The 26,469-nt window shown below is 39.7% G+C and overlaps 1 protein-coding gene across 9 annotated transcripts; it reads right to left on the minus strand.

Moving 5' to 3' along the window:
• Positions 1 to 329: 329 nt before the first annotated feature.
• Positions 330 to 25,809, minus strand: scn4aa (sodium channel, voltage-gated, type IV, alpha, a). Of its 9 annotated transcripts, none has more exons than XM_035663899.1 (27): positions 25,533 to 25,809; positions 17,974 to 18,277; positions 17,555 to 17,673; positions 17,344 to 17,433; positions 17,134 to 17,262; positions 16,803 to 16,894; positions 16,276 to 16,569; positions 16,125 to 16,188; positions 15,825 to 15,966; positions 15,504 to 15,701; positions 15,039 to 15,209; positions 14,797 to 14,926; positions 14,002 to 14,240; positions 13,738 to 13,911; positions 13,284 to 13,640; positions 10,035 to 10,511; positions 8,667 to 8,708; positions 8,356 to 8,488; positions 8,033 to 8,187; positions 7,743 to 7,916; positions 7,507 to 7,629; positions 5,991 to 6,272; positions 5,834 to 5,887; positions 5,026 to 5,163; positions 4,770 to 4,871; positions 4,133 to 4,403; positions 330 to 4,018 (listed from the first exon to the last, which is right to left on the minus strand). In XM_035663899.1, the coding sequence occupies exons 2-27, from the start codon at positions 18,226 to 18,228 to the stop codon at positions 2,721 to 2,723; spliced, it is 5,703 nt and encodes a 1,900-aa protein (XP_035519792.1). In that variant the 5' UTR covers positions 18,229 to 18,277; positions 25,533 to 25,809; the 3' UTR covers positions 330 to 2,720. The 9 variants fall into 9 exon arrangements, with proteins under 9 accessions (XP_035519792.1, XP_035519784.1, XP_035519808.1 ...); XM_035663891.1 differs by having other exon boundaries at positions 25,457 to 25,809; XM_035663915.1 differs by lacking the exon at positions 25,533 to 25,809 and adding an exon at positions 25,321 to 25,457.
• Between the last annotated feature and the right edge of the window lie 660 nt (positions 25,810 to 26,469).

Consider the following 26,469-nt stretch of genomic DNA (forward strand, 5'->3'; position numbering starts at 1 on the left):
AGTTTATTTTCAGTCTGTCCCACATACACCGTCCTGCTGCTGTTAATACTCACTGAAAGAGGAAATGTGTATTAATATGTGGCTTAAAAATAGTCCCCTACCAATACCATGATTTAGCATTTCACATAAAAAACACACTGCACAGAGGAAAATGATACTCTTGATTGTTTTCCAATTTCACAAATCTATTCCCAAGTTTAAATATAAAGCGTGACTGAATTGAGAGTTTATCAGTCAGTAGTGTGGCCTGTTCACTGGACAACCACCAGAGGACCTCAGTGTACAGGCACAACACTATATTCAGCTACTGGCAACATAAACTCACAGTCTGCTTTTCCCTACAAGAAGTATTTTTATTCTCACAATATAGTTACAATTTTTACAATAACAAAATTATATATATATACAATACAGAAGGAAAAAAAGAGAGAAAATGTATATACAGGCAACACTGACTGTGGGTTTACTTGTAAAGCTCCCCATATGGCTCTCCCTCCATTAGAAATGTAAACAAAAGGAGGACACTGTCTTATGGATTTGACTGTACCATCAGAGGAGACTAAAGCTAAGTGGTGCAGCAGTGTGTCAATCTCAAATACGATTGCTGCAGGTCACATTACAGACTTCTGACAGGAATAACTGCCAAGCTGCGGCAGCAAGATAAGACAAAGATACCCCTCTTAGAGGAAACATTCATGATTTTTGTATCCCCCAGGGTTGATGTTAAAACAGTGCTGAACACAAACAAGAAGAGACAACCCTCTATAATCTATTGTAAAAAAAAACAAAAACTAGAAAACTGTAAAAGTGCTTATGTTGTTTGTGTATATTCAGAGTAAGACATGTTTAATTCAGTTAAGACTTACACAACAGTAACCTACCTTTCTACATGAGGACAGACTGGCGGTGACTAGATCCACTGCGCATAAAGATTATTTTTAATTTTTTCCCATTTTATTGTAAATAGGTATAATTATCTACACATTAGTGGGGTATTTCTTTAACTTCAGGGTCATGTATTTAACTAAACCAGCGCTCAGATATGCGTATGTTTCAGAATTTCAGATTAAATTAAGATTAAGTCAAAAGAAAAACTACCAACCTGAGGCAAAACTTCATTAAAAAATTTACAGGAAGTACAAAAGTACATGATTACTGCTATAATTAGTGGTATTTAATAGACACATATAGAAAACAGGTGAAATGAACAGGGAGCTGAGCAGTTCTGTTACGCAACCATGTTAATGTAAACATCACATATTAAGTATACAGTCACAGACAGCGTTTGAACCTAAATGCTGAGATGTAAACCAACCAAATTGAAAAACAAGTGACGGCTTGCTTTGAGTTTTGAGATCTTTGTGAGGGGACCAAATATTAAAAACAATAGACAAAACATTTATGAGACATGCATATATCAGTGATGAAGTCATCATAGAAAACAGGAAGGTCTGTGTTTTACACAACTTCTCTAACTTGACCTGGAAGGGATATAAATAGTGCAATATAAACTGGGTCTTTCTGAAAGAGCCACTCAGGGACAGATGTTAACTGCATTAGCTGGCCTATGTTATTGTTGTTCACTAATAAAGAGAGATCAGGGTTTCATTGGTAGGCTTGGACAAATGTGAATAAGATAAGCCTTATTTTTCAGTTATTAATTCACTTAAAACTCCACCATAGAAAATTGCTAGTGTCTAATTAAAATAATTAGCATGTAGAGCCCTCATATCGACTTGATTTTTCACAAATGAAAACAAATTAAGTGACAATTGTTAGCCATGAAATAGTACAATTTCAGTGTGGTTCTCATGATGAAGTAGTGTTGTGTGCCTAATACTTATTTAATTTTCAATTATTGCTCTCTGTAGAGTTGGACAATAGTGCCACATTCAGGGGAAGCCAAAATATCTTATAATCCTATAAAGGGTAATTCGGGTTTAGCCATGTATTGTTCAAGTTACTCTTTGGGTAGAAACTGGAGCCCACAGTTAAGTTTTCTGCTAATAGCCATATCAGAAGCTAAGTTATTGCTCACCCATATGAAGCCCTCCCCCACAGGGTGCATTTAAATTCACCAGAAAATCCAATGTTGACATCCGCCATTTGAGCAGTTTTGGCCAATTTATTAAAATATGTTTAGGATGTTTCAGAGCTTACATTTTAAGATTGATTTTTCACTAGAGCTATCATATCACAGATATGTTTCACGCTCAAATGATGAACACTTCAAAGTTCTCTATAGCCAGTGTGCATTTAGCTGAGAAATCATTATAATAATAATAGTGTCCTTAAATTGGAAACATCAATTAAAGTACCATTTAACTCCACCAATATAGAAAGAAAATGCATTACCGAAAAGAGGGACTTAGAAGTGGTAATTGAATATTACAGCCACATTATTTTTTATTTAACTATTACACTGTTTATATAATTTTTTACTTCCTTAATTGTTATATTTACTGATGTCTATATGGCAATTACTGGTTATTACCAGAGAAAACCTTGCACTCCAGTTCCACTTTTAACCCAAAAAGACACTTAAATATTGCATGAAAAACAGGAATTATTACATTCATTAACACTGTGTAACCTCTTCTTCTAATGTGGAAAATTCAGCTCCATTAGTGAGACTTTGCATCAACTGCTAACACTACTTCCTTGACTGGTGAAAAACAACAAGAGGACATAATTAATTGTTAATTGTCTTCTGCTGTTTGCTATACAATTGACTCTCTCAGGTTTGCATGTAGGGTCAAGAGGTGTTGGCTGGGGGCAGAATGTAATAAAACCTCATTAGTAATTTCTACAGGTACTACCATGATATTTGGCTCAGAGGGTTCGGGATCACACTGGGCCCCTGTGTACTGCGACAGTGTCTCAGGAGTAGGAGGCTGTTGGCTTGCTAGAGTTTCTAAAGCAATCCGCTCCATCTCCTCTGCGAGGTCCACATTGCTCCCATAGAGCACTCCCATCTTTTGTGCAAGCATTCCCTCTTTTTCTGGTGGTTCACCTTCGTCCTTTCTACCCATCCTCTTACAGCGGTGAATACAAGCGGCCTGGCGTATGAAGCGTTTCAGCAGGTGATTGCGGTAAGCCCTCTGAATGACTACAGCAGCCATTTGCTCTTCCTTGTGGCGTACCGTTGTGGTGATTGGTGCAAAGGAGTCTGAGGTGGGGTTGTTGAGGATGAACTTAGCCTCAATGCTCTCCCGCATTGCTGCCATCTCCACCGTGTCTCCCAGGACCATCTGTGTGACGGCCAATAAGACGTCCAGGCAGTGAATCCTGTTCCCAATAACCAGGGGAAGATCCATTTCAATCAGGCGAAGCCGGTTGGGCTTGGCAACCCTCAGCGGCTCCTGCAAGGTATCACAAAAATCTGACAGCTGGCTATACTCAATGAACTGAGTTCCATCTATGTCAAACTTCTCCCAAGTCTCATTGAACATCTCAAAGTCTTCCTCACAGAGTGCATCACCACTCTCCTCCTGCGCCACATTGAAGTTCTCTAAGATGATGGCGATATACATGTTGACCACCACCAAGAACGAGATGATGATGTAGCTGCAGAAAAAGATCATGCTCATGCCCGGGTTGCCGCAGTTGCCCTTTACATCGGTGCCTGGGTTCTCAAAGTCTGGATCACAGTCTGGAGGCTCCTTGTTCAGCATTGGAAGTAAAAGCCCATCCCAGCCAGCTGAGGTTGTAATCTCAAACAGGCAAATAATGCTACCACCAAATGTCTCAAAATTAAATATGTCATCAATTCCAGAATCCTTTTTGACATAGGCAAAGTTTGACATGCCAAATATGGAGAAGATGAACATAATGAGGAAGAGCAGGAGACCAATATTGAATAGGGCAGGAAGTGACATCATTAGAGCGAAGAGAAGCGTCCGAATGCCTTTGGCTCCTTTAATAAGACGCAGAATCCTTCCTATTCTGGCCAGTCTGATCACTCTGAACAGAGTTGGTGACACAAAGTACTTCTCGATTATGTCTGAGAGCATCGTACCTGAAATAAAAGGAGATAAACTACAATTAGAGACAGTATATGAACACCTGTTTTCTGTTGGTTTATTTTTCGAAGTAATGTAATTCACAACTGTGTCCGTAATTAGATACCCACCAGCTATGGACAAGATAACCACAACAAAATCAAAAATGTTCCATCCATTGGTGAAGAAGTAGTGTCGCAGGGCAAAAAGCTTCAACACGCACTCTCCAGTGAAGACAACAATGAAAGACACGTTTACTTTAAAGAGGAAATCTTCCTTCTCTGCACTTTGGTTGTCCGTCTCAACCATCATGGTCACCATATTGAGGCAGATGAGCACCATGATGAAGATGTCAAAGAACTGCTGACTGATGAAGTCAAACACCATTCCCTGGATTAGGTTCTGCAGGTCAAAGGGGGATAAGGGTTGGGAAGGTGTGAAACAGAAACACAAATCCAATAGGGTCATTTGGCCTGTTCACACCAGCAGTCTAAAGACAAGGTCAGTGCAGAGGTCACCAGTGGCATCGTCATGCCACACATGCCAAACTGATGTGTTATTACTGAGGCTTACCTACTTTATACTTTTCACTATCAAACAAGTAGTTAAACAATAGTTTGAAGTCTTTCCCAAACAATATACAGTAGCATTCAAATGTGTCTAATTCAAGTGAATGGAAATGTGTGTGCAAACATTTGACTTTTTTTCACAAATTGCTGATATTATATATAGACAGGGGGGAGTTAAATAAGTAAATAAATGACATACAGTTGGACGTGGAATTGGCTTCTGTGGCTTCTTGGAACCAAGTTTCTTCATGGCATCGTAGTACTTTTTTTGTTCCTCGGTCATGAAGATCTCATCTCCAAAGTGCAGATGAAACATAAAAGTAACATAATTAGAAATATTTAAATTAGATGACAACTTTTGTGTGTTTTAAAAAGTTTAGTTGTAACGTTAAGAAAAACATCAAATGCTTTTGTATTGGCGCAGAACACCGCTCGTAAAAAGTGATGATACTTATCTTTTTCTTTTGTTGGTTGAAATTGTCAATAATGACACCAATGAAGAGGTTGAGTGTGAAGAAAGAGCCAAAGATGATGAAGATGACAAAGTATATGTACATGTAGAGGTTGATCTCATAAGAAGGTTGCTCCTCTACCTAAAAGGAATTTTTGAATTTTGAAAAAGCATTTTTTCCTGTTACTAAATGTTTTAGTGCAGTATATTAAGTAAGTAGTATGTAAGTAAATAAGATGCAGGATTAAAGGTTATACTGGAATATGATACTAGCCAAGAAGGGCACTTGTTGATCCAAAGACTAGACTCACTTGACCATCACCATCTGTCACATATATATTACATATATATTCAATTAACTTAAAGTGCAAGGTGGTGTTAGAAAGGGCAAGGAGAATATATTAACTCCTGGCAAATCATATATATATATATATATATATACCTAATAATAAATATATAAAAAATACTTAACTATATTGTCCTTGACAAAATAGTTATTTAAAAGTTATTTACAATCTCTGTTGTGTAACTCCACTGTACTCATAAGTTGTCTCAAGTACTATTATGTATTAATATATATAAATATAAATAATATAAACATAACGTACATTAATACAGAATAATAGACAAGGTGTTTGCTTTGTATACACTACTGATTGTAAAACAAAGGGCTAACAACATATTTAATGCTAAATGTAATGTTTCAATACTATTTAATTAAACTAAATTTTGTTTTATTGGGCCAATTCATAACAAAAGTTATCTCAGGACACTAAATTAACTTAACTAACATTACTGTAAATAATAACTACCTCTCTTGAGTCAACGGCAGCATACATGATGTCCATCCAGCCTTTAAAAGTTGCCTGAAATAGGGAGAATTGTTTGGAAATATGTGTCATTGAACTTATTTTTAAATCAAAATGTTTTTTTCTCAAGATATTAGAGGTGGGTAACAGCGCTCCTCACGATTTGAAGCAGGGACAGGTAACCTTTTCCCACGTTGTCATAGTTGACTTTGACGTTGACCCAGCGGGCCTCCTGCGTGGCTTCTTTTATGGCCATGCAGTCGCTCCTGTTGTTGACCTCAGACATTGGGAAAAGCTCATCTGTGGTGGTGTTGATGCAGCGGTAGAACTTCCCAGCAAACAGGTTGACTCCCATGATGCTGAAGATGAGCCAGAATATCAGACACACCAGAAGCACGTTGAAGATGGAGGGAATTGCTCCAACAAGAGCGTTCACCACCACCTGCCCAAAAGAGAGGACTGTTAGAATTAAGGAATTATAATAGAAATGTATATACATATTCCCTAGTTTATTTGTTTGTAGGAGTGAGCAACATACTTGCTATTGCAAAAAGTTTAACCAGTCCTCTTACCTCAGTCAGCTCTGTTACAGCAGCCATGGTGTAAGCATGCATTCAACACACATTGTAGGGGAAGGCCAGTCAAATTATTAGGATAATGCATTAAACATCACAGCTTTTTAACCACCTAAATTAGTGCTGGGTGATATAATGGATGAAACATTTTTAATTTCCTGTATGATATGAATTTTTCATAAACCGTCGCATCACTGAAACAACTGCTGTAACTGTTCAATATTGTTTTTGGTCGGGGCAAGCAGTGTGGCCCTTATTGAGATGGTGTACCCTTCTTACTAACAGTTCTAACTTCATAACACAACAATTAATAACAATATGGTAAAAAAAAAAAATATTTAAACCCTCATATTGCAATTATTTTGACAAATATTACAATTGCAATATAATTCAGGATTATTTTTGTATCACAAATAAAAATTTTGCTGAAAAAACTATTAAAGTCACAATGATTTGTAGGCCAGGACATCTCAGCAGCACTACAGTACTTTATTATAATGTGTACATTTTGCAACGTCTTTGACTTGGATATCGTCATATTGCGATTTTGATGATATTTCGAGTAATTGTGCAGCCCTTACCCACAACTATCTCTCTTTTAACAAGGCAAAACACCATGGCACATCCAAATTTGTGACAATATACTGAGAACATTAGAACATTTGAGAAATATGTCTTTGAATACTTAAATGATTTGAGTATTTTATGTCAGTTTATTGTGTATATACAACAATTAATTGAACATATATTAGTATTCTGTTTCGAAAATGAAGCAGTTATCACTGGTCGCATATTTTTATTTTTAAGTTCTATTTTCAGTACAGTGCAGTGTGCACAAATAAAAACTCCTTCTTATACAATACTGTATAATTTTGTGAGGCCAAGAAAACCCTATAGTAATGACAGCCTTCAGAATACACATGATGACAATAACATTTTTGTATACTATAAAGCTATACAAAGGCCCAGTCATATAAAGAAATACCGTGATATACCGCGAAACCATCAGATACAGATTTTTGGTCATACCGCCCAGCACTAATCTAAATCAGTGTTAGTCATGCACAATGCTCAAACGCGGTTGTACAGCCAAAAACTCACCCTCATCCCTTCAAATCTCGACAGTGCTCGGAGAGGCCTTAGTGCCCTGAGAGTTCTGAGGGATTTGATTGGTCCAAGCTCAGAGTAGCCCATCCAGTTGGCACACAAACTAATCAGGGAAATCTGTAGCAGAATCAAAATATTTCCTATTCAAGTGTTACCACGGACTTTATCTGACATAAAACTCAAAGTCACACATTCAGGTCAGCATCAAAATAAGATTTTTAGAAACTTACATCTACAATGAAAAAGTCTAACCAACACCAGGCGTTGGTGAAGTAGGTCTTGAAGCCATATGCGACCCATTTAAGGAGCATCTCAATGATAAAGATGTAGGTGAAAACTTTGTCAGCATACTCCAGAATAATTTTGATGGTTCGGCGTCTTTCTATGTATATGTCTTCAAAGGCCTGCCAAAACAAGATATGGGATACCTAGATACACATCCTAACAGTAATACAGTATCTTAACACTATCATAAAACAGTCAACATTTCTAAATTTGCTGCACTGATGACAGCACTCACCAGAGCTCCACTGCTGAGGAGGATCATAAAAATTATGAAGGTTTCAAACCAGTCATGCTCCACAATAGTGAAGCAAGTCCTTCGGAGGTTCCACCATTTCTTGCCTTTACCTTGGGTGATGTCCACAGTCAGACATGGCCAGCGCTTCACACAGTCTGAGGCGGGAGGGAGAAATCAAAGCTTTAGGATTACTCCAAAAAGATTTAAGATTAGATTTCAACAGCATGAACACTGGTACTAAAAAAAATTAATTACTGCACAACTGAGAAGATAACAGAACAGTTTGTGGTTAAATGATTGTGTTTTACAGTGGTTGTTCATACCGTCAGTGAAGCAGGCCTCTGGCTCCACTGGGTCTGCCTCTTCTTCTTCTACTTCTTCTGCTTCAGGCTTAGGTGGTTGATAGTCCACTGTGCTACACACTGAAGAATCCCCATCATTCAAAGCACCCATCAGCTAGTCAAGAATTACAATTGAAGCTCGGTTATAAAAGCCACCATGCAAAATATATACATTATTGACTTTGTGCAGTACCCCATTCAAAATAATCCAATTAACACATCAAACTGCAGATGGGGATTTTAATTGATAACAAGGATTGCTTTTGTTCTTGTGGGTCTACAGAGTTACTCACTTTGACATTTCCCAGCATACTAATTTCATCTTCTACGTTTTCCTGAAGAAGCACAGGAATAGAGAATGACATTTTTTTAAGCATTCATAACTGTAAAACAAACATATCCTGCACACAAGTTTCTTCTCCCAAAATATGTATTATAGCATTTCATTAGCTTTGGGTTATTGGTTTATATCTGGGTGAGGGTTAGTTCCCCAGTGAACACAGTGTCCGCTTTCTTTCACCTTTTAAGGCAGGCCAACTTACACCTTTACCATTTTTATTAGTACACACTTTGTTGAGCTCACATAAGCTCCCATCAGCCAGATAAGTGAAAACAGCTGTGTGGGTGTGCAGGGCTGTCGTGCAATCTTAAAGGCTCATTCGTACAGATCTGGTTGAGGTTGCTCAGGTTAAAGTTGGGCAGAATAATGTGTGGCCGTCAAATTACATGTACAATAAGGATGATAAAATAATTTATTGTTCTAGTGTTTTATCATTACATTCAGTTCATTATTGCTCTACAAGTTGTAGCATCTCATATGTTGTCAATGGTCTGTGATTGCTTTGATCAATATTTATTTAAAACCTGCATCATAGAGGTGACATCAAATTGTAAATGTGTGTCCATACCTTACAGCAGTGTTAAGGGAAAGTCATTCAAGCAGGGTGTCTGCAGGGTCTTAAAAAGTCGAAAATCCAATAATCTTTGAAGAAAAATGACTTTTTGGCCTTAAAATATCTTAAATGTAATTTTGACAGGTCTTAAAAATTGGATTGGATTGATGAAGTTAACGTTACATGTACAATACAAAGTTCAGTCTTGCTTTTAAATGTGTTTTATACATTTTGCCAGTATGGGTGTGAAATAGCATTTATAATGGTGTTAATGAAATTCAACATGTTGAAACCTGCAGAAACCCTGATTAAAGTGTCAGCACCTGTGTAGGTGTTTAAATAATGTAGTTTAAAAGGTCCAGGACACCTATAGTGCTTTGACATCAAAACATCAAATGTCAGGACAATTAGAAATGTGATTTTATAGCAAAGACAAGTGGTGATTTATTAGATGCCTATTTAATTTGCTTTGTGATGTGTGTTAAATGTAGAATGAGTCATTTTTGGGTGACAAGTGATTGTCATTGTGGCTTTTAGAAGAGGTGAAGTACTCAAATAGGCTTATCCTGATCAATAATCAGATGACCGACAAAACATAAAAGCCTGTTTGAGAGTTCAGCCTGTGTTCACAGAACTGGATTAATTTTGTTTGAACTATCATTTTCATGTGATACCTCTTTGAAATAGATGCTGTATGTGGATGGTGTATTGCCTGTGCATACTGATAGAAAATTAGAGTGAACATGCTGATTGATCCACTGTACTTACCGAGTAATGTTGATTATTTTTCTCATCTGTATTCTCTGAGTCAGCATTGTCAGCATCATCTTCGTCATCCTCGTCATCCTCGCCCAGGTTTTCAAAGTCTGACTCTCCCAGGGCGATTGGCACATTGAGACTGAACTCTCCATCCACAATAAATCCAGAAGGCCGGCCTTCAACCAAACAATTAGCTATCCCATCTGCCATTTTTAAATTCTGACTGGTGTCCAAGTGGTTCATTTCAATTCCTTCCCTTTTAGGGTCCCCGTCGTCCATCAGGTCCTCATCGGGCTCAGACTCCTTGGGTTCTCTGCCGAGAATCTGCAGGGCCGTTCGAATGATGAATGCTTTGAACCAGTCGATGCCCCGTGTGATCCTGCCAATGGCAATCTGGAGATTGTTCATCTCCCCGTCATCGTCCCCTGCTGAGAGGTTGTCTCCGCTGAACGAGCTGAGCAGCAAGGCCAGGAAGAGGTTCAACACCTGACGAAAGAAACATGAAGGAGTGATGAAGATAATGAGAAATATACACTAAAATTTAAATTGTATTTCCTTTTGTACCTAAAAACAAAAACAGTCTAACAGTCGTAATTTAGTATGCAGCCACAGCATAGGAAATATATAGAATTTTTCAGTTTATATCTGCAATCAGTGGGTGATAGTTAAATGATCATAATATTTGTTTCCAAGATTAAGAGTATGTGAATACATTATGGTCCCACATGAATTCCATCTTGGTCGGCAGAGGAAAATTATTATTATTTTGTCTGGTGGCAAAGCTAATAGTCACTGAGCACTGGACCAGCTCAAATACACATCACATATCAAATTGGTTCTGTGACGGCACATAGATAAATATTATGTCGTTTGCCTCCTGTTGCAGACACAGCTATCTTTAGTTTCTAAACCTGTTAGTCAATTTCTCGGTTCCTGTTTCTTAAGTTTAGCGGGAGATCATGGTTACATGGGCCAGGGTCAGGCTGATCTCTCTCATTCCAGTGTAGGAGCTGTGAATCAGTAAAGAGGGGCTGAGGGGGAAAGGATGAGCTGCACAAAACGCAAGCCCAACAGTGGAGGTGTGGAAACAGATGATGATTTTTGATAGGAGAAAAAAAAACAGTAATTGTGATGCACAAAATTATCACTCAGGTTTATAGATCAGTTCTTGTAACCTGAACAGTTCTCGTAAAAGGTTTATTTTGACATTTTTGATGATATATATAAAGTATAGTTTGACAGTATATCAGTTCACTTTCTTGCCGAGAGTTAGAGCCAATAAAACTCATGTTTCCCAGTTAAATCTGAAGCTAGAGCCAGCAGCTGGTTAGCTTTGTTTAGCGTAGCTTAGTGTAAAGTCTGGAAACAGGAGGAAACAACTAGCCTGGCACAGATTAAAACAAAAATCTATCTACCAACACCTCAAGTTAACATGTCTCTTTATTTATTTAATTCATACAAAACTACTAATTCTATACCGGCACAGTGATTTTCTAAGCCTTTATGGTCACAATGAGGTTGCCAGGCAAGTTAGTGAGCTTTAGATTTTGCTTTCAGATTTAACAGACATGACAGTGGCATTTCTACCTTTGAGAAAGAATACTGCATGTTATTTATCACGATTGTCTTAAAATGACATAAAATAATGTGAAAAGTTGAGTGGTTTTATTCTTAAGGAAGAGGGATTGGAGTCAGGCAGGAAGGCAAAATAAAGGATTCCAAAAGTCAATAATGACGTCCCAAAACATGCAAGTAAAATCCACTGTACTTCCGTGGTGCTGATGGCTCAATATGATTACCTCTTCATCAATTACAGTGCAATCCACTATCAAATGACTTTTCCTTAACACCCAGTCCCCCTGCTACCTGAGCTCTGCTCGCTCAGCTGTCTGTGTTTGTTCCCTCAGTGGCAGCATGCTTACTTGAGCCGGATCTTAGCACATACTCAAGGTCAAAACCACTGTTTGGTAGCTTAAGTCATTTGATTTAAATAGAAACCCCCTCCCGTGAAGTGTGTAAGTATACTATTTGCCTTCATGTCAATGCAGATAGTGTGCATTTATGTATGAGGTGAGCGTAGACTGGAGTAAGGGTGGAGGGTTGGGGGTCAGTCTGAGACACAAAAAAGCCATGATAATTTTGGCACAGTGGGGCCATCGCAATACTTTTGTAAGCTTGACGATGAGCCATTTCCTTTCCATTTCTATGAATAACCTAACAGGATATGGTTTTGGCTCCAGTCATTAAATATGATGCTGAAATGATGGCTGAGAGTGATCGTCTGTATTATATGTACGTCCTTGTTCAGTGAGGCCAAGAGAAAATGTCAGGGACAGTATTTCAATGCTCTAGACACTCAGGATGCTTCACTAAGCATCACAAAATCCTTCATCCAAATTAACCCATTCGCTGTATGAAAAGGTTAGTGCAACTGAATTATTTTTAACAACAATCATATAAAATAATGTGTGCTGATATTCTTTATATTATAATATGTGAACCTATGTGTTTACTGTGTAACTTAAGCCACTTTTGATGCTCCAAAACCAAAAACATGCAATATATGTTGTGTTCTTTCATGTTTGTTTAGGTATTACTTTACCTAAGATACTGTAATGCCCCCTTGTGGATACAAGTTTCTCCCCCAGCTGTGTCTGTCTGTCCTTGGTATCCCTCAGCTGAGGGGTTAACAATAGACTGCTGAGACACGCAAGCCACAAAATCTCCTGGCATTATAATAAGATAACTGTTAGATTTAGAAAGATTTTTCAAAACGGTTTGTCAGCTTTACAGCTTCACAGCAGTGACAGTTGTTCAGAGTTTGATATTGCAAGTGTAGTTGAGTGGCAGCATCTGTGAGCTCAGGAATGACCATCTACTTAAGATTTACTGTGTGCTGATATAAGCACTCAATATATAGTGACACACTGACAACACAGCCACAAGATAAGAATCCTCATCTATCCATTTACCCTGATCGTAAACTGAGAAACAATTATTTTTATCTAAGTGAAATTGAGCTGTGTAACATCATACAGTCTTCTCTGTTTTTATATATATCTTATATTTCATTTCAGACAACTCCCTTGGCACAGCGGGGGTGCAGACACAGAGGACTCCAGCCAAAAAACGCTGCGGCATTTTGTAAAAACAAAATTGAACCTGGCTCAACTTTAAATGTGTGACATCGTCCAGCAGCACACTGTGCTGACCAATGTTGATTGGGATCAGTAGTGAATGAATAATTGGTGCACTCACCACCAGATTTCCAATGACCATGACCATCATGAAGACCACTAAACACATCCCAGCTCCGGCCACCTCCATGCAGTCCCACATGGTCTCGATCCACTCCCCACACAGGATGCGGAACACGATGAGGAACGAGTGGAAGAAGTCGTTCATGTGCCAACGTGGCAGCTCGCAGTCTATGGAGATCTTGCACACGCAGTCTTTGTAGCTCTTGCCAAAGAGCTGCATACCCACCACGGCGAAGATGAAGACGATGATGGCCAGCACCAAAGTCAGGTTTCCTAAAGCTCCTACTGAGTTACCAATAATCTTGATCAGCATGTTAAGCGTGGGCCAGGACTTGGCTAGTTTGAAGACACGAAGCTATCTCCAACACAAGACAGACACAAATAAAGAGCGTGAATAATGATGTAGGAAGTAGTGTCATTGTGGTAAAAAAAGCTCAATCATTGTTTCTCACCAGACGAAAGGACCTGAGAACAGACAGACCCTGGACATTTGCCAGCCCCAACTCCACCAGACTGAGAGTGACAATGATGCTGTCGAAAATGTTCCAGCCAACCTGAAAGTAGTAGTAGGGATCCATAGCGATAAGCTTGAAGAACATTTCCGCTGTGAATATCCCGGTGAAAACCTGTAGGGGTATACAAGTCTGTTACAGCCACTGACAAAATCAAGTCACACCTCTGCCATGCGATTTAAATTTAACATGGCACATATTCACCAGATTCCCCACGGAGAGCATGTAGTCAAATTCCGGTGTCATGGGGTAGTGCTCCATGGCCATGAAGAGGGTGTTGAGCACGATGCAAATGGTGATGGCCAAGTCGACGAAAGGGTCCATCACCACAAAGAGCACCCACTTTTTAAAGATCACCCACTGCTCGCAGCAGTCCCACTTCAGGAACATGTCGGCAAACTTGTACCAGCCGGGGGGGCACGGCCTCTGACCATCCTCCAACTCTAGACAAAGACAGACAGGGAACATAATTAGGTAGTCTACTGTCATTTAAAGCATATGGGTTATAAGCCACAATCCAGTTAACAGAGAGCAATGATGAGTGACATTGAAATTCATGTCTTGTCTTTGCCAAGTTATAGTTGAGCTATAAAAGCTATAAAGCTTAACGCCACGAGGGCGTGACACTGAATGTGATTAGCCCAACTATGCCGAGCTCAAGACAATGCTACTGTATTGGCCTTGGATAAACGAGTACATAATGTTAACAACTGCTTGATAATCTAAGCAATTACAGCTCACATTAGAGCATCTCCTCTAAGAACCTGGAACTAAGCCTTGTGTATTTCTTCATTCCCTGGAGGAACTTGACACTTCTTGATGTTTACACCCTGCCGCTTAGCATAAAAACAGTACCTTGAAATAGACATAATGGTGTTGTGTCATCTATTTGTTTTAGTTTAACCCAAGCTTGAAAATATCCTATATCCAGGGGATTCTGTATGAAAGATGCCAGGGCATTATCAATGTTGTTTTTATCTATCTCCGTTGGCACTGTACCTTCCATAGCAGCTGTAGTGAGCACAGTCAAAGCACTAGCAGTTCTGTGTGTCAGGCCTGGTTCTTCCAGATGGAGCATGCTGTGCACGGAGCCGACTGACTTCTCTCTGAGTTCATAATCTGCAGCAGACTGTAAAATATGTCGATAAATCTGTCAGTTGCAAGCTCATAAACCCGATCTGCATAAGAATTTCCATCATCGAATTGCCATTTTTTCAGATTGCCTAACCAGATTGACTAACCTTGACCATGGTGGGTGCTCTGATCATCAGACGGGGTATGAGTCTCCCATTACAATCCTTGACAATTTCATCATGTTCAAGACTCAGTTCATCATCAGCCAACTCAGATGTGCTGTGATGACTAAGCGACTTCTTACTAGTCAGAGTGGCTTGGCTCCCTAGAAGTTGAGCCTGTTACAGTAGATAAAAAGTACAGTACTTAATAATAACTTAATAAATAACAAATTCGGTTGCATCTTTAAATAAAGGTGAAACTCAGATTATTTTATCACACTTAAACATGAAATTATGCTGCTAATTTTTGCTATACGCGGTCACATGGCAGCAACCACAGTCATCAAGTTAAAAAACTGCCAAACATTTAGTTCTGATCTAAAACACTGCTCTTGAGAAAGTTATGAGTTATGATCTTAAAGTAAACATCGGTATATGGTTAGCTGTCTCCTTATTGCTTGTAAAAGTTACCTGTTCCTGATTCTTGAGTTGCTCTAGTAGCCGCTGGAACTCCTCCTCTTTCTCTATGGCTTCTCGCTGAGTTGCCTGATTCTGTTCATCATAAGCCATGGCTACCACAGCCAGGATGAGGTTGATGAGGTAGAAGGAGCCCAGAAAGATAATCACCACAAAGAACAGCATGTATGTCTTACCAGCCGCCCGCAGGATCTGTGTTTGGAGCAAAAAAGAAGCTACGAGAACTAAGGACAAATTTCTTTTCATAACTTTTGATTTTAAAATAAAAAGTCAGAGGTCACAAATCGATTTGCAACTAATGAAAGAAGTGCCAACCAGCTGGAAAAGATTCTCCCAGTAGTCCTGGGTCATGAGTCTGAAGAGGGCCAGGAAGGACCAGCCAAAAGAGTCAAAACTGGTGTAGCCAAAGTTGGGGTTCCTCCCAGCCTTCATGCATGTGTATCCTTCTGGGCACTTTCTATCAACAAAGAGTGCTACAAATCACACTCAACACAATACTATTGTGATAAATGTCAGTAAGATACATTTATGTTTGAAATCAGTATGGAACCAAGACAACAGACCAGACTGACCAGACGAAATTAGCATTGTAGTCTTAGTGTGGATCATACATACCCAGCATCAGAGCTGTTTCCACAAAGTAGAGCATCTGGGCTGCCTTCTAAATAATAGTGATTATCTGCAACCAAACAAAGAAAGAAACCGTTAAATATATTCCACTGAGGACAATATCAGCTTAAAATAATGAGATATGTGTTAAACATACCTGTGTTTTCAATATATTCAATGAAGTTGAAGGTACTGTTGGAATATGTTGTATCATTGAACCCCATGGTGTTGTTGAAGGACATAGTGTCATTAAATGTGTCGGTGGCGTTAAAGAATTCAAATGCAGTTTCATTTGTTTCAATGGGCCATCGCACACATTTCTGACGCAGATTTCCCATAAAAAGCTGAAGGCCAACGAGGGCAAAAACAGCAAGAGCAAAGACGGTCAGAATCATGACGTCCACCATTTTCTTCACTGACTGGATCAAAGCGGCCACGATGGTTTTCAAACCTGACAACATACAGTTGAGATGTCAGTGGCATATCTCTGAAAGTCAAACAACCCTTCAATGTCAAATGATAATCAATATAACTAATTATTTATATACTATAGAGGACAATTAATCTTGTCAACATAATGCCATTACAACATCAGAAAGTTTAAATGGAAAAAAGTCCTTTGTTAAATTACATCATCATACTCAGTCACACACACAAAAATAATAAATAAAAAGGTAAAAATACCAGGAATCACAGTAATTGTTTTAAGGGCTCGAAGTACACGAAATGTCCTGAGGGCTGACACATTGCCAAGGTCAACAAACTCAGTGATGTATCTGTGGAAAGACATAAAAAATAATCAAAGCTAATAAGACTTTTTGATATTACGTTTTAATTGGCTCCAGTATGAGAACAACAGTTATAAAAATCTGCACAATATTAACTTTCATAATTCATAATTTGTCTCATAAAATGCTTAGTCAAGATGTAGATATGATGTAATGATAAGAAAATCAGAGCCATGTTTCCTATTTCAAATGCAACTACACAGTTGAAAAAACACTCAGACACTTACGCCATGCTGATCACCATGAAATCCAGCCAATTCCATGGATCTCGAAGGAATGTAAAAGATCCAACACAGAAACCTCTAGACAACACTTTGACTGTTGCTTCAAAGGTATAGATACCAGTAAAAACATACCTAGGAAGAAATTAGTATAAGTATAAGGGGAATCAAATGTAACAGGCTTTACTGAAAGCTAAACTCCAAAAAAATACTCACTCAACAGTTTTACTCCATGCTGGTGGGTTGCTCATCGTCATGAATACACAATTCGATAGAATTGTAATCATGATGAACATGCTAAATAATTTAATTCAGGATTAAGGAAACAACCATGAACATTATATGTATAGGCAGACATTCCCCCCATGTATTCATCCAAACCTTAATGCACTCAATAATTCAAAAGCAATAATAGTTCAAAGGATATGAATGTATGAGAATTTTGATGGCTCCTCTCCTAACCAAACTAAAGGGGCTCAGAATGTAGCAAGCCGGTTCAGCATTGAACCTGAAGATTGTGTTTCCTTTGGTGATCACAATGAATGTCTGAAAAAGAGAGAGGCATTATCTGTATAAATGCAAGCCGGTATATAGTCCAAAAGTAGTTGCTACATTTCAATAAATACTTAGTGATGACAATCTTGAAATGATACTTTAACATTTCACTGTAACATATGCATACCACAAATGAAATCAAATACATTACGTAAGGGATACTGTATGCAGCTGTGATAACTGAAATTTAAGTAATACATCCTGTCATATTTCAAGGTTATGTAAGGATGAAGTCAAGCTCCTTAAACACTGAGTGTGTTTCCATGTGAGCCCAGATGTGCTCAGACTGACTTTCTGTGCTTTGTAGAACGGGTCCAGGTCCTCCAGAGGTGTGTTGAGCAGCTCTGGTGGAGGGTCTCCGTAGATCATGGGCAGACTCTTGCCCGCCTCCAGATCAGCGTGTGGGCCTGTCGACTCTTCCTCCTCATGGCCCTCTACTGCTGCGGCCTTTTTTCTTTCCTCCGCGAGCCTCTCGATCTCCGCCAGTGATTCCTGGGTGAAGGGGCGGAACGCATTGGTGCCTGGGGGAGGGAGCAGGGTCGCCATCTTCGCATCGCGAAGGGATACCGCCACACCGGGGTTTCCCTAGAAGGAGCTTGAGGGAGGACAGAGCAAATACAGAGAAGACAGTAGGTTTTGAGATGGGTTCTACTGAAGCATAACAAAACAGACAAAGACCATCCATTTAAGCACGCTGTAACCTTAACCATTGTGACTTCAACCATTAAGCTTCTGATTTGATGATGAAAATGACTTATTTTGCTAATTTGTTCTGACCAACAGTCGAAAACCCAAAGGTATTCAATTTACAGTGATATCAAATATCGAAATATTGGGTATTTTTTGGGCCTCCACTCGGCAACAAAGGTTCAGAGACATTACAGGTAATGGTCAGCACCGTAACCCCAAGGTCACAAGGCCATGGTTGGTATTTTTACTCAGTAAAAGTAATTTAATCTGTTGCGCACTGGTGCGCTGCAAGCAAAGGAAGTTAAGTCCCACCATGACAGTTAAAAACCCTCAAATGGGTAAAGATAAAGCTGATAAATCTCAACATAAATCTGAGAGGTCATGAGATGATGAATGTATTAATGAAATAAAGTTCTACTCACAAATCTGTGTATGTTTTTGTACCCTAACCCTAATCCCTAACCCTTCTCTGATTTTCACTTAATAATAATTAATAATTTAAATGATCCAATCAGAAAAGTATACAAGAGAAACTCACTTTTTGCAGGAACTGTATAAAACTTTTTGGCATCTGAAACCTGTGATGAAGTATCACATGTGGACACAGCTTTGTTTTAAGCGGCCACAAGCCGAAAAGGTTGGGTACCACTGTGTCTCCATAGATGTCCTGAGTGTTGGTAATGATCATATGTTTTCGTTGCTTTGATCTGTGTCCAAAACCCTCACCCTCCCTCATCCCTGCCCTCCACCCTGTGGCCTATATCGTTGACCCTGCGCCCCTCACAAGCACTTAAAAGTGTCAAGATGGAAACAAAATGACTAGACACACTCGGACTTTCCCACCGTTCTAAAGAGACCATGACATTACTTGTGTACATCAGATTACTTATTAGCTTAGCAGACGCTCCATATCGGGTCCAAGTGGCATTTGCTTACATCCTTTGATGTGTTTAGCAACCAGTCTGGTTTCGTCTGGAGCAGCTAAGGTTAGGCTCCTGCTATCATGGACATAATAAAGTAGTACATTATCTAGCGTTTGTGTTGAATCAACTAAAATATACTTCAGAATAGTGCAAACATAGCATGGACCCTCCATAAAACAAAAGATATCACCGCTTCCCCATAAGTATTAGTTGTTTACTATTATGTAATCAGCCTGAAGGTGGTATTTTATTGACATATCAATAGCTTGGTTTGTTCAAATCCTGAATAAAACCAGTTGAGACCAACAATATCAACATGCATTTTGCAAATGTTGCATAATTGTAAGTTGAGGCTCATTAGCTTTGATATGCACTAGAAAATATTAGTATAAAACAAAACATGGCTCAAAGTGGGCCATAACATAAACTGATTTAAGGAAAGTTGTTCGAATACACAGTTGTGCAGCAAAACCCCTCAAAAACACAGCTCAATCAAAAGCATCGCCTTGTGGCATCACCACTTGCAATAAAGTCTATTAAACTAAAGTTTCATGTCTACATGTTGTGAAGCGACCACCAAAACATACAAATAAGCTGGTAACAGACTGTAAAAAGAGAAGAGTTCACACATATAAAGGCACAGAGACCAGGCTAAGCTATGCCACAAGAGATACACACAGTGATAGCCCCTGATCACATATATAATACCCCTTCAAAACACCTCACTTAAACAGAAAATTATGCATTCACACACATGTGAGGGGACGCACACGTTCGCACAGATACGGTGGCTGCTCAGCTGCTACAGGCAATCAAGACGGAGCGTCGTGTTACAGAGGCCCGATGACTCTGCTCATTCCTTCTTGGCTGAGCCTTCGCTCTGCGCCTCACATCCCTCCGATAAACAGGACAGCATGCCAACTTATCTTACCGAGCTGACTCCTCTCTCTACTACCTTCTATTTTACATGGGGCCCCAAACACACTAAGCTTCCGACTCTGCACCCTTACCGGCACCCTCAACCTTGCCCACCCCACCACCATACCCGCTACATGACACTTGAGGTCCTTAATCCCTCTTTCATACAATCATTCCATCTTAACCCTGTCACTCATCAAAGCCCCCATCCCTAATCACTTACACGCACAACTGACAGGGTTTCTTTTCTCCTTAATCAGTGATACTACATCACCATTACCTTTATCCTATGAACCCAAACCTTTAGATTTATTACCAATATCAACAGAATCTCTCTGCGCCATTCAGTCACAAGGCAACCTGGGCAGACCTACACCTAATCCCATCACACTACCTTCCAAGCACTAGTTTCCCCCCTCATCATCCCGTTTCAAAATCTTCCAGCCTGGGAGCCGTGGGCCCCGCTGCACTCGATCGTGAGCCAACCTTAAAATACACATCCTGAGAATGGATGTGTTTCTCTGTGGCTTATGGGGAACATTTCCTGGTTGCATTACATCACACACCGTTACTGCTGAAGCCATCAAATGTCCTTTTTTAAAAAAGCTTAGTACCTCAGTTGAACGACTGCCAATCTCAAAACAGTCCTCTCGGAGTGGTTGTTGCCTTGTCTCTCGCGTCAGTTAGGTAAATAATACGTTTTGCCGCCGTGTTAAGTTTTGTAGCTACATTTATCAGCAAGTGTTTCTCCACACGAAAGGGCCAAGAGTACAGGCAAGGGTGCGATATTCAGTATCAGTCAAAATAGATTCTGTATATCACGCTTATACTCATCATAAAACATGTCCAGAATATTAAGCCCTGTGTCAGTGGTGGAAGAATTACTCAGACACTTGTGCTTGTGCACAAGTACAGCAAACGTACCAATACCAATACTCCATAACAAGTAAGAGTCCTGCATTCAGAATCCCAGTTAGTGTAAGATCACATAAATATTATCAGCAAAATATTCTTACGGTATCAAAAGTAAAGGTATCTGCAGTAAAATGGCTGCTGTGACAGATATATTATCTATAGCTGTAGCTGGTAGAGAGGGAGCTAGTTAGATACAGTCAGGTAGTTATGTTCAATCGTTTCCAAACTGAGGGTCACAAAATTAAACTTAGGGGTCGCGAGATGAATAATTGGATCTATAATCTTTGCTTTTGTTGTGTAGTGTGGTTGCAGATTGCAACTCACTCGCTTCAGCCTCCCCTTCCAAGCATGAGGGATAAACTACGGTGGCCGCAAAAAACACAAACGGCCCTTTCTAGAGCCAACGTTTGGTTTGTCCATTCTGGGCTACTGTAAAAACATGGCGCTTCAACATGGCAGCATCCACGGAAGGCAACCCACTGGTCTGTAGCTAAAAATGTCTCATTCTAAGGTAAACAAAAAATGACAGGGCTCTTATTTTTTAGGTGATTATACACTAATGAAAACATACCTATGAATATTATATTGAATTTCTACCAATAGATGCTCCTAAATAGACCTTGAAATGAAACAGTCCGAAGAAAATAAGAGAGAAAATCTCTCTTTGGTAGAACAACTCAAATCTGAAATCTGGCAGGGCCCCAACCAGCAGAACCACTGGTTTAATCTCAACAATGTCTTATATTTGATAAATTTATTATAGGTTTTTTTTAAATGTAAAATCTTAATCTGCAAATTAACTAGTAACTATATCTGTCAAATACATGTAGTGCAGTAAAAAGTACAATATTTAAATCTAAAATGCAGTGGAGTAGTAGTATAGTAAGTAACATAAAATGGATATAACTGAGTTTAAGTAGAATGCTACGTAAGCACAGTTCTTGAGTTACTTGGTTACTTTCCACCGCTAGTTTGATTTTAAGAGTCTACTTGAAGACAATCAACTCATTACGTGACCATGCTCGTTCAGTCACACTGTGGACAGGTGGCAAACTGAGGAAGAGGGAGGGAACGTTAGATCTCTGAAGCCTTCCCCGACAGTAATATATATATCACCTTGCATGTCAGTGAAGGCCATGTGACCTGTGACATTCCGATTGAGGATATAGACCGGGTAATGTAGACACCTCTTCGTTACACTACCCGGCCGTGGAATGTGAATGCCAATATTCACCTCCGGAAACCAACCAACTAGCTTTTGGCTTTTGTCACAAGGGCAGCACGAGTTCATACAGCGAGAGCGGTTGTGCTGACATTTAGCTCACTTGATCTAAGATTTCTTGATTCTCAAGCCCTCAAATTGCCCAATGTGATCAGTTAAGCATGAGAATAGCAAATTGATCTTTGTGCTTCCTGAGACAATTCAAGCAAACCAGTGTGAAAAGTATTGAGACCACTCCCTGGATAACTGGAGATGAGAAGAAACGTTCCTCTATAGGCAAGCTGTCCTGTACTATAGCTGTGATTTTAACAAAAAACATATGAAATTGAAGTCATACTTGGTGAAACACTACAAGAACCTAATATTTTAATCAATTGTAATAACTTACTTGCTTAACTCATGTGCCCTGAAGGTGGCGGGGGGTTTATAGATCGCAGTCTCCTCATTATACAGCACTAACCACTCCTGGAATGTGGTCAGGTTGTAAACAACAGATCTACAGAGCAAACAAGGGCTTTTATCCACACGCCCTTTGACATTTGCCATGCTCCTGTTCCCCCCTGTTTTCTCACGGGGGTCAAATCGCAACACTGCAGTTCACTCTCTCTAAGCTTGCTTCAACACCCTCTCACCCACCAGTTAACCTTGTGTTTCAAACCCTATAGGGAGCCACATTAAAACCGACCTCTCCACCTGTTCCTACTCCCTGCCCTGTCATTGTATGTTGCCACCAGACGCAGTTTTGCGCTTCAAAATCATAGCTGCATGCGGAGTCAAACCATACTTAAAAATTATCAGCATGTTTATGGCCTCACTAACTACTCAGGGTCAAGCCCCTTTCGATGTCTTTATCAGATGTGTGCACAGTAGAGTCAGTCGCAGTATATCCCTACATGCATTATGTTGCTGCTAAGAGGACAGCTGCTGTCATTCGCGGTATGCCTCTGTCGCTGCATACCGAGGAGCTGTGAAGCCCTATCGTAATCTCCCAGTGTGCAGTCAGATGGTCAGATGGCTAACAGAAACATATAGGCACATAGGCCGACTGATGTATAAATCCAGACTTTTATTAGAGGACGCAGCCAAACAATGTGTCTCTGGCTGACCATGGCCAGGTTATCAGGTCTCCTGGACAATGACAGCATAATAAATACAATGTTAGCAACAGAATATGAGCCTTTAGGGTGCTAATAAACAATTGCATAGTCTTAAATCCAAACAAGTAGACAGATCATAAAGTAAATTAAGCTGTTTCTGAACTAACTGTAAATGTAAGATTAACTTTCTTGGTTCACAAGGAGTTGTGTTGTTCTTTGCTATAATTGAACACAGCTTACTAAACAGATTTCTGCTGCCTCAAACTGACCCATTTGGCTTTTGCACTCGCTGCACAGAAATCTGAGTAGATTACATGTGGAAGTGATATGGTGGATATTCCATCCAGCTTGTGACGGACCGGGGGAGCTATTATCATATTCATAACACCAATCAAGTTCTTAAAAAACACAGACATCCAGGAAGGCGCTGCTCGTCTCAACTATCTAGTAAAAGTCAAATGTTATTTCTGTCAAACTGCAGTCCGATGGGGAAAACAACAAAACTGCATCTCCAACACAATTATACTGAATTAGGGAACTGAACAAAAAAAAGGGACATTTTAAGGGGAAAAAAAGTTGCACTTATCTTTAACCTTATTTCACCTTTTGAATACTCTGGAAAATACAGAGGCCTAGCCAGGCAGTCACATGGGCTCACTTGGTGAAAGAAACTCAAAACCGACACCTTCTGCGTCCAAGAACATGTGATGCGAGACATACAAACACACTCAGGCAGAGGTAGACCACAGAGATACATCTTTACACAATATGCATGTTGAAAGTGACAAAAAAAAAGCCATCTACCACATTATGTGAGGACACATGAAGGATTGTCTGAGGAGAATGCGGCACAGAGGAGATTGTAAATAAAAAAACTTTAAGACAAATGATGCAGTGTGCAAAGAAAACTCACTCTAAGAACTTAAATAAATCCACCTGATGAGCCCCATCCATGTTGAAATCTGCATTGGCCCTACTGCTGGGGCTCCACTGTAGGAGCCCATCCTGTAACATAAGAGTTGCAGATGCACTGTCGACAGGATCTAACATGAACAGCAGTCTCCACGTCTTTTACTGCGTCCAAAGATTTGCTTTGCCTGCGTGGAGCCAGGCTGTCTCTGTAGTCCCACACCTCTGATTTGGGCAACATGGATTAACGGCAGAGAAATGGTGGGCTATGAGCATCCACAGCATCACACTATCTTGCCCATCTGCCATGAAGACATGAGCTAAAAATAAAACGTTGGCCCTGTGGGAGGAGGCATAGTGGGGATTGAGAAGGTTGCAGTGTCCACACTGGGCAGTACAGCCATGTGCCTGGAGGAAGATATTCACCTGGCAGGTGGAGACATGGGCCTGTTATGATGCTCATGCGCAGTTTCCCTTCTCATACTGTAGATACTGTAGCATAATAGTGTAGTAAAACACTAGTTCGCCAGTGCATGCGTGCGCCTTCACAATACAAACGAGCACATGCTTCCTCATACACACACAATACATACACATTTAAAAACACTGCTGAGAAGCCATAAATCTACCAAATCCAAATTTGACCTAAGCTCAATTACAGGTTCATGTTTATTATTAGAACAAAGGCGCTCATATTAAAACACGGCTTTGCGTTTAATTTCTTTCGCAGTGCAATTAATTATTTTGTGTGCCAAAAGAAAAACTTTTCACTACCACACATTTATTTTAAATTAACGGCTCTTCACCAAAAAGCCAAACGATTCCCCGTCACTCGTTAGGAAACTGTGCAAGTTTTCACCAAAGACCAAATGAGAAGGAAAACAAACAATGAAACCATTACACAAGATAGCCACATCATAACACAATCTTATCCAGAGAATAATAAAATAAACAGCAAACTCACGACCAGTGAAGACAAAATAAAACCAAAGCCACTCGGAACCTTCAAGTGAAAACCGTTCAGCCTGCAGCCTGACACTTTCTGAGGTTCATGCAGCTCATCTTTAGGCTCATGGCAAGACCACAAGTGGCGGGTTTACCTTGCACAGCAAAGCAAATATTTCCACAGAATCCAAGAAACTTGAAAAAAAAATCAAGTCTCCCGTCAAGCCTTACACTGAGGGCGTAATTCTCCCCTTCTGGCAGCCTGCGCGGGGCTGCAGGACAGCTGTTGCTGACGCAGTGGTGTCCTGCAGTGAAACCGGAGGAGTTGCTCCAGGTAGGATCAGATCAGACCTTTGACACTTCGGAAAAAACGGAACCGCTTCCCGTTCCCACACAGCTGGTCAATCCTGCAAGCATTTCCGTCGGTCAGGCGCATTTACAACTTTGTCACCAAGTAAAGTCAGTGAGCGCACATGAAATAACGTCCTGCTGCTGCTGCTGCTGCTGCCGAGGATCTCTGAGCGCAGATTGCCCTCAGCTTTAACTGTTTTTATTCTGCTGATCCGCCTGCAAGAGCTGCTTCAGAAATGTTAAATGTATTCATTATTTTATTGTTGCAATGCAGATTATGTATGTTTCATTAAATATGTCTCTCAGTTTATTCATTTATAAATTATTGTGCCGTTATTATAAAGTGTAAAACGTTCCTAACTCATGCACAGACTGAGTATTTGTCTATCCAGGTTTGAGTTCTTGTTTGTTGTGTTTTTGAATATAGTCTATTATTGAACAGTCTATGTGAGAACAGTTGGCAATAGATCTGTGATACAGCAGCCTTTTGTGAATCTTAACACAGAGAAATATGAGTTGGCTTTAATATTTCTGAGGATTGAAGTTGTGTCCGTGTTTGTCAGGTGATGAGTTTGTATTGTCTTCTTTCTGTCTTTTTCAGAAAGAAGTTGAAGTAGATGAGGTGAAAATATGTGAATAATGATGACCTTTCCTTTAGTCAAGAGGAGGGAAAATAAGTCTCCTGTGTGTTTGACGATTTCTGATAAACAAGCTTATATAAACAGTTTGTTTGTCAAATGTCCAACTATAACTTGTGCTTTCAACAGAGTTTTTGCACAAATAATTAGAACAGAAACATGTCCTATAAGCCCAATAC

The sequence above is a fragment of the Morone saxatilis genome, unplaced genomic scaffold, assembly GCF_004916995.1.
Source record: "Morone saxatilis isolate NCDOM2014 unplaced genomic scaffold, NCSU_SB_2.0 Contig1, whole genome shotgun sequence".
Lineage (NCBI taxonomy): Eukaryota > Metazoa > Chordata > Actinopteri > Moronidae > Morone > Morone saxatilis.

What these genes read in the sequence shown, in the direction of transcription:
- scn4aa (XM_035663899.1), bottom strand. Translation starts at nt 18,228, where the DNA reads ATGGCGACCCTGCTCCCTCCCCCAGGCACCAATGCGTTCCGCCCCTTC. An exon ending in TTCTCAGGTCCTTTCGTCTG is followed by an intron (nt 13,641 to 13,737) that starts GTGAGAAACAAT and finishes TGTTGGAGATAG; the next exon opens with CTTCGTGTCTTCAAACTAGC. An exon ending in TCCTCAGCAGTGGAGCTCTG is followed by an intron (nt 7,917 to 8,032) that starts GTGAGTGCTGTC and finishes TTGTTTTGGCAG; the next exon opens with GCCTTTGAAGACATATACAT.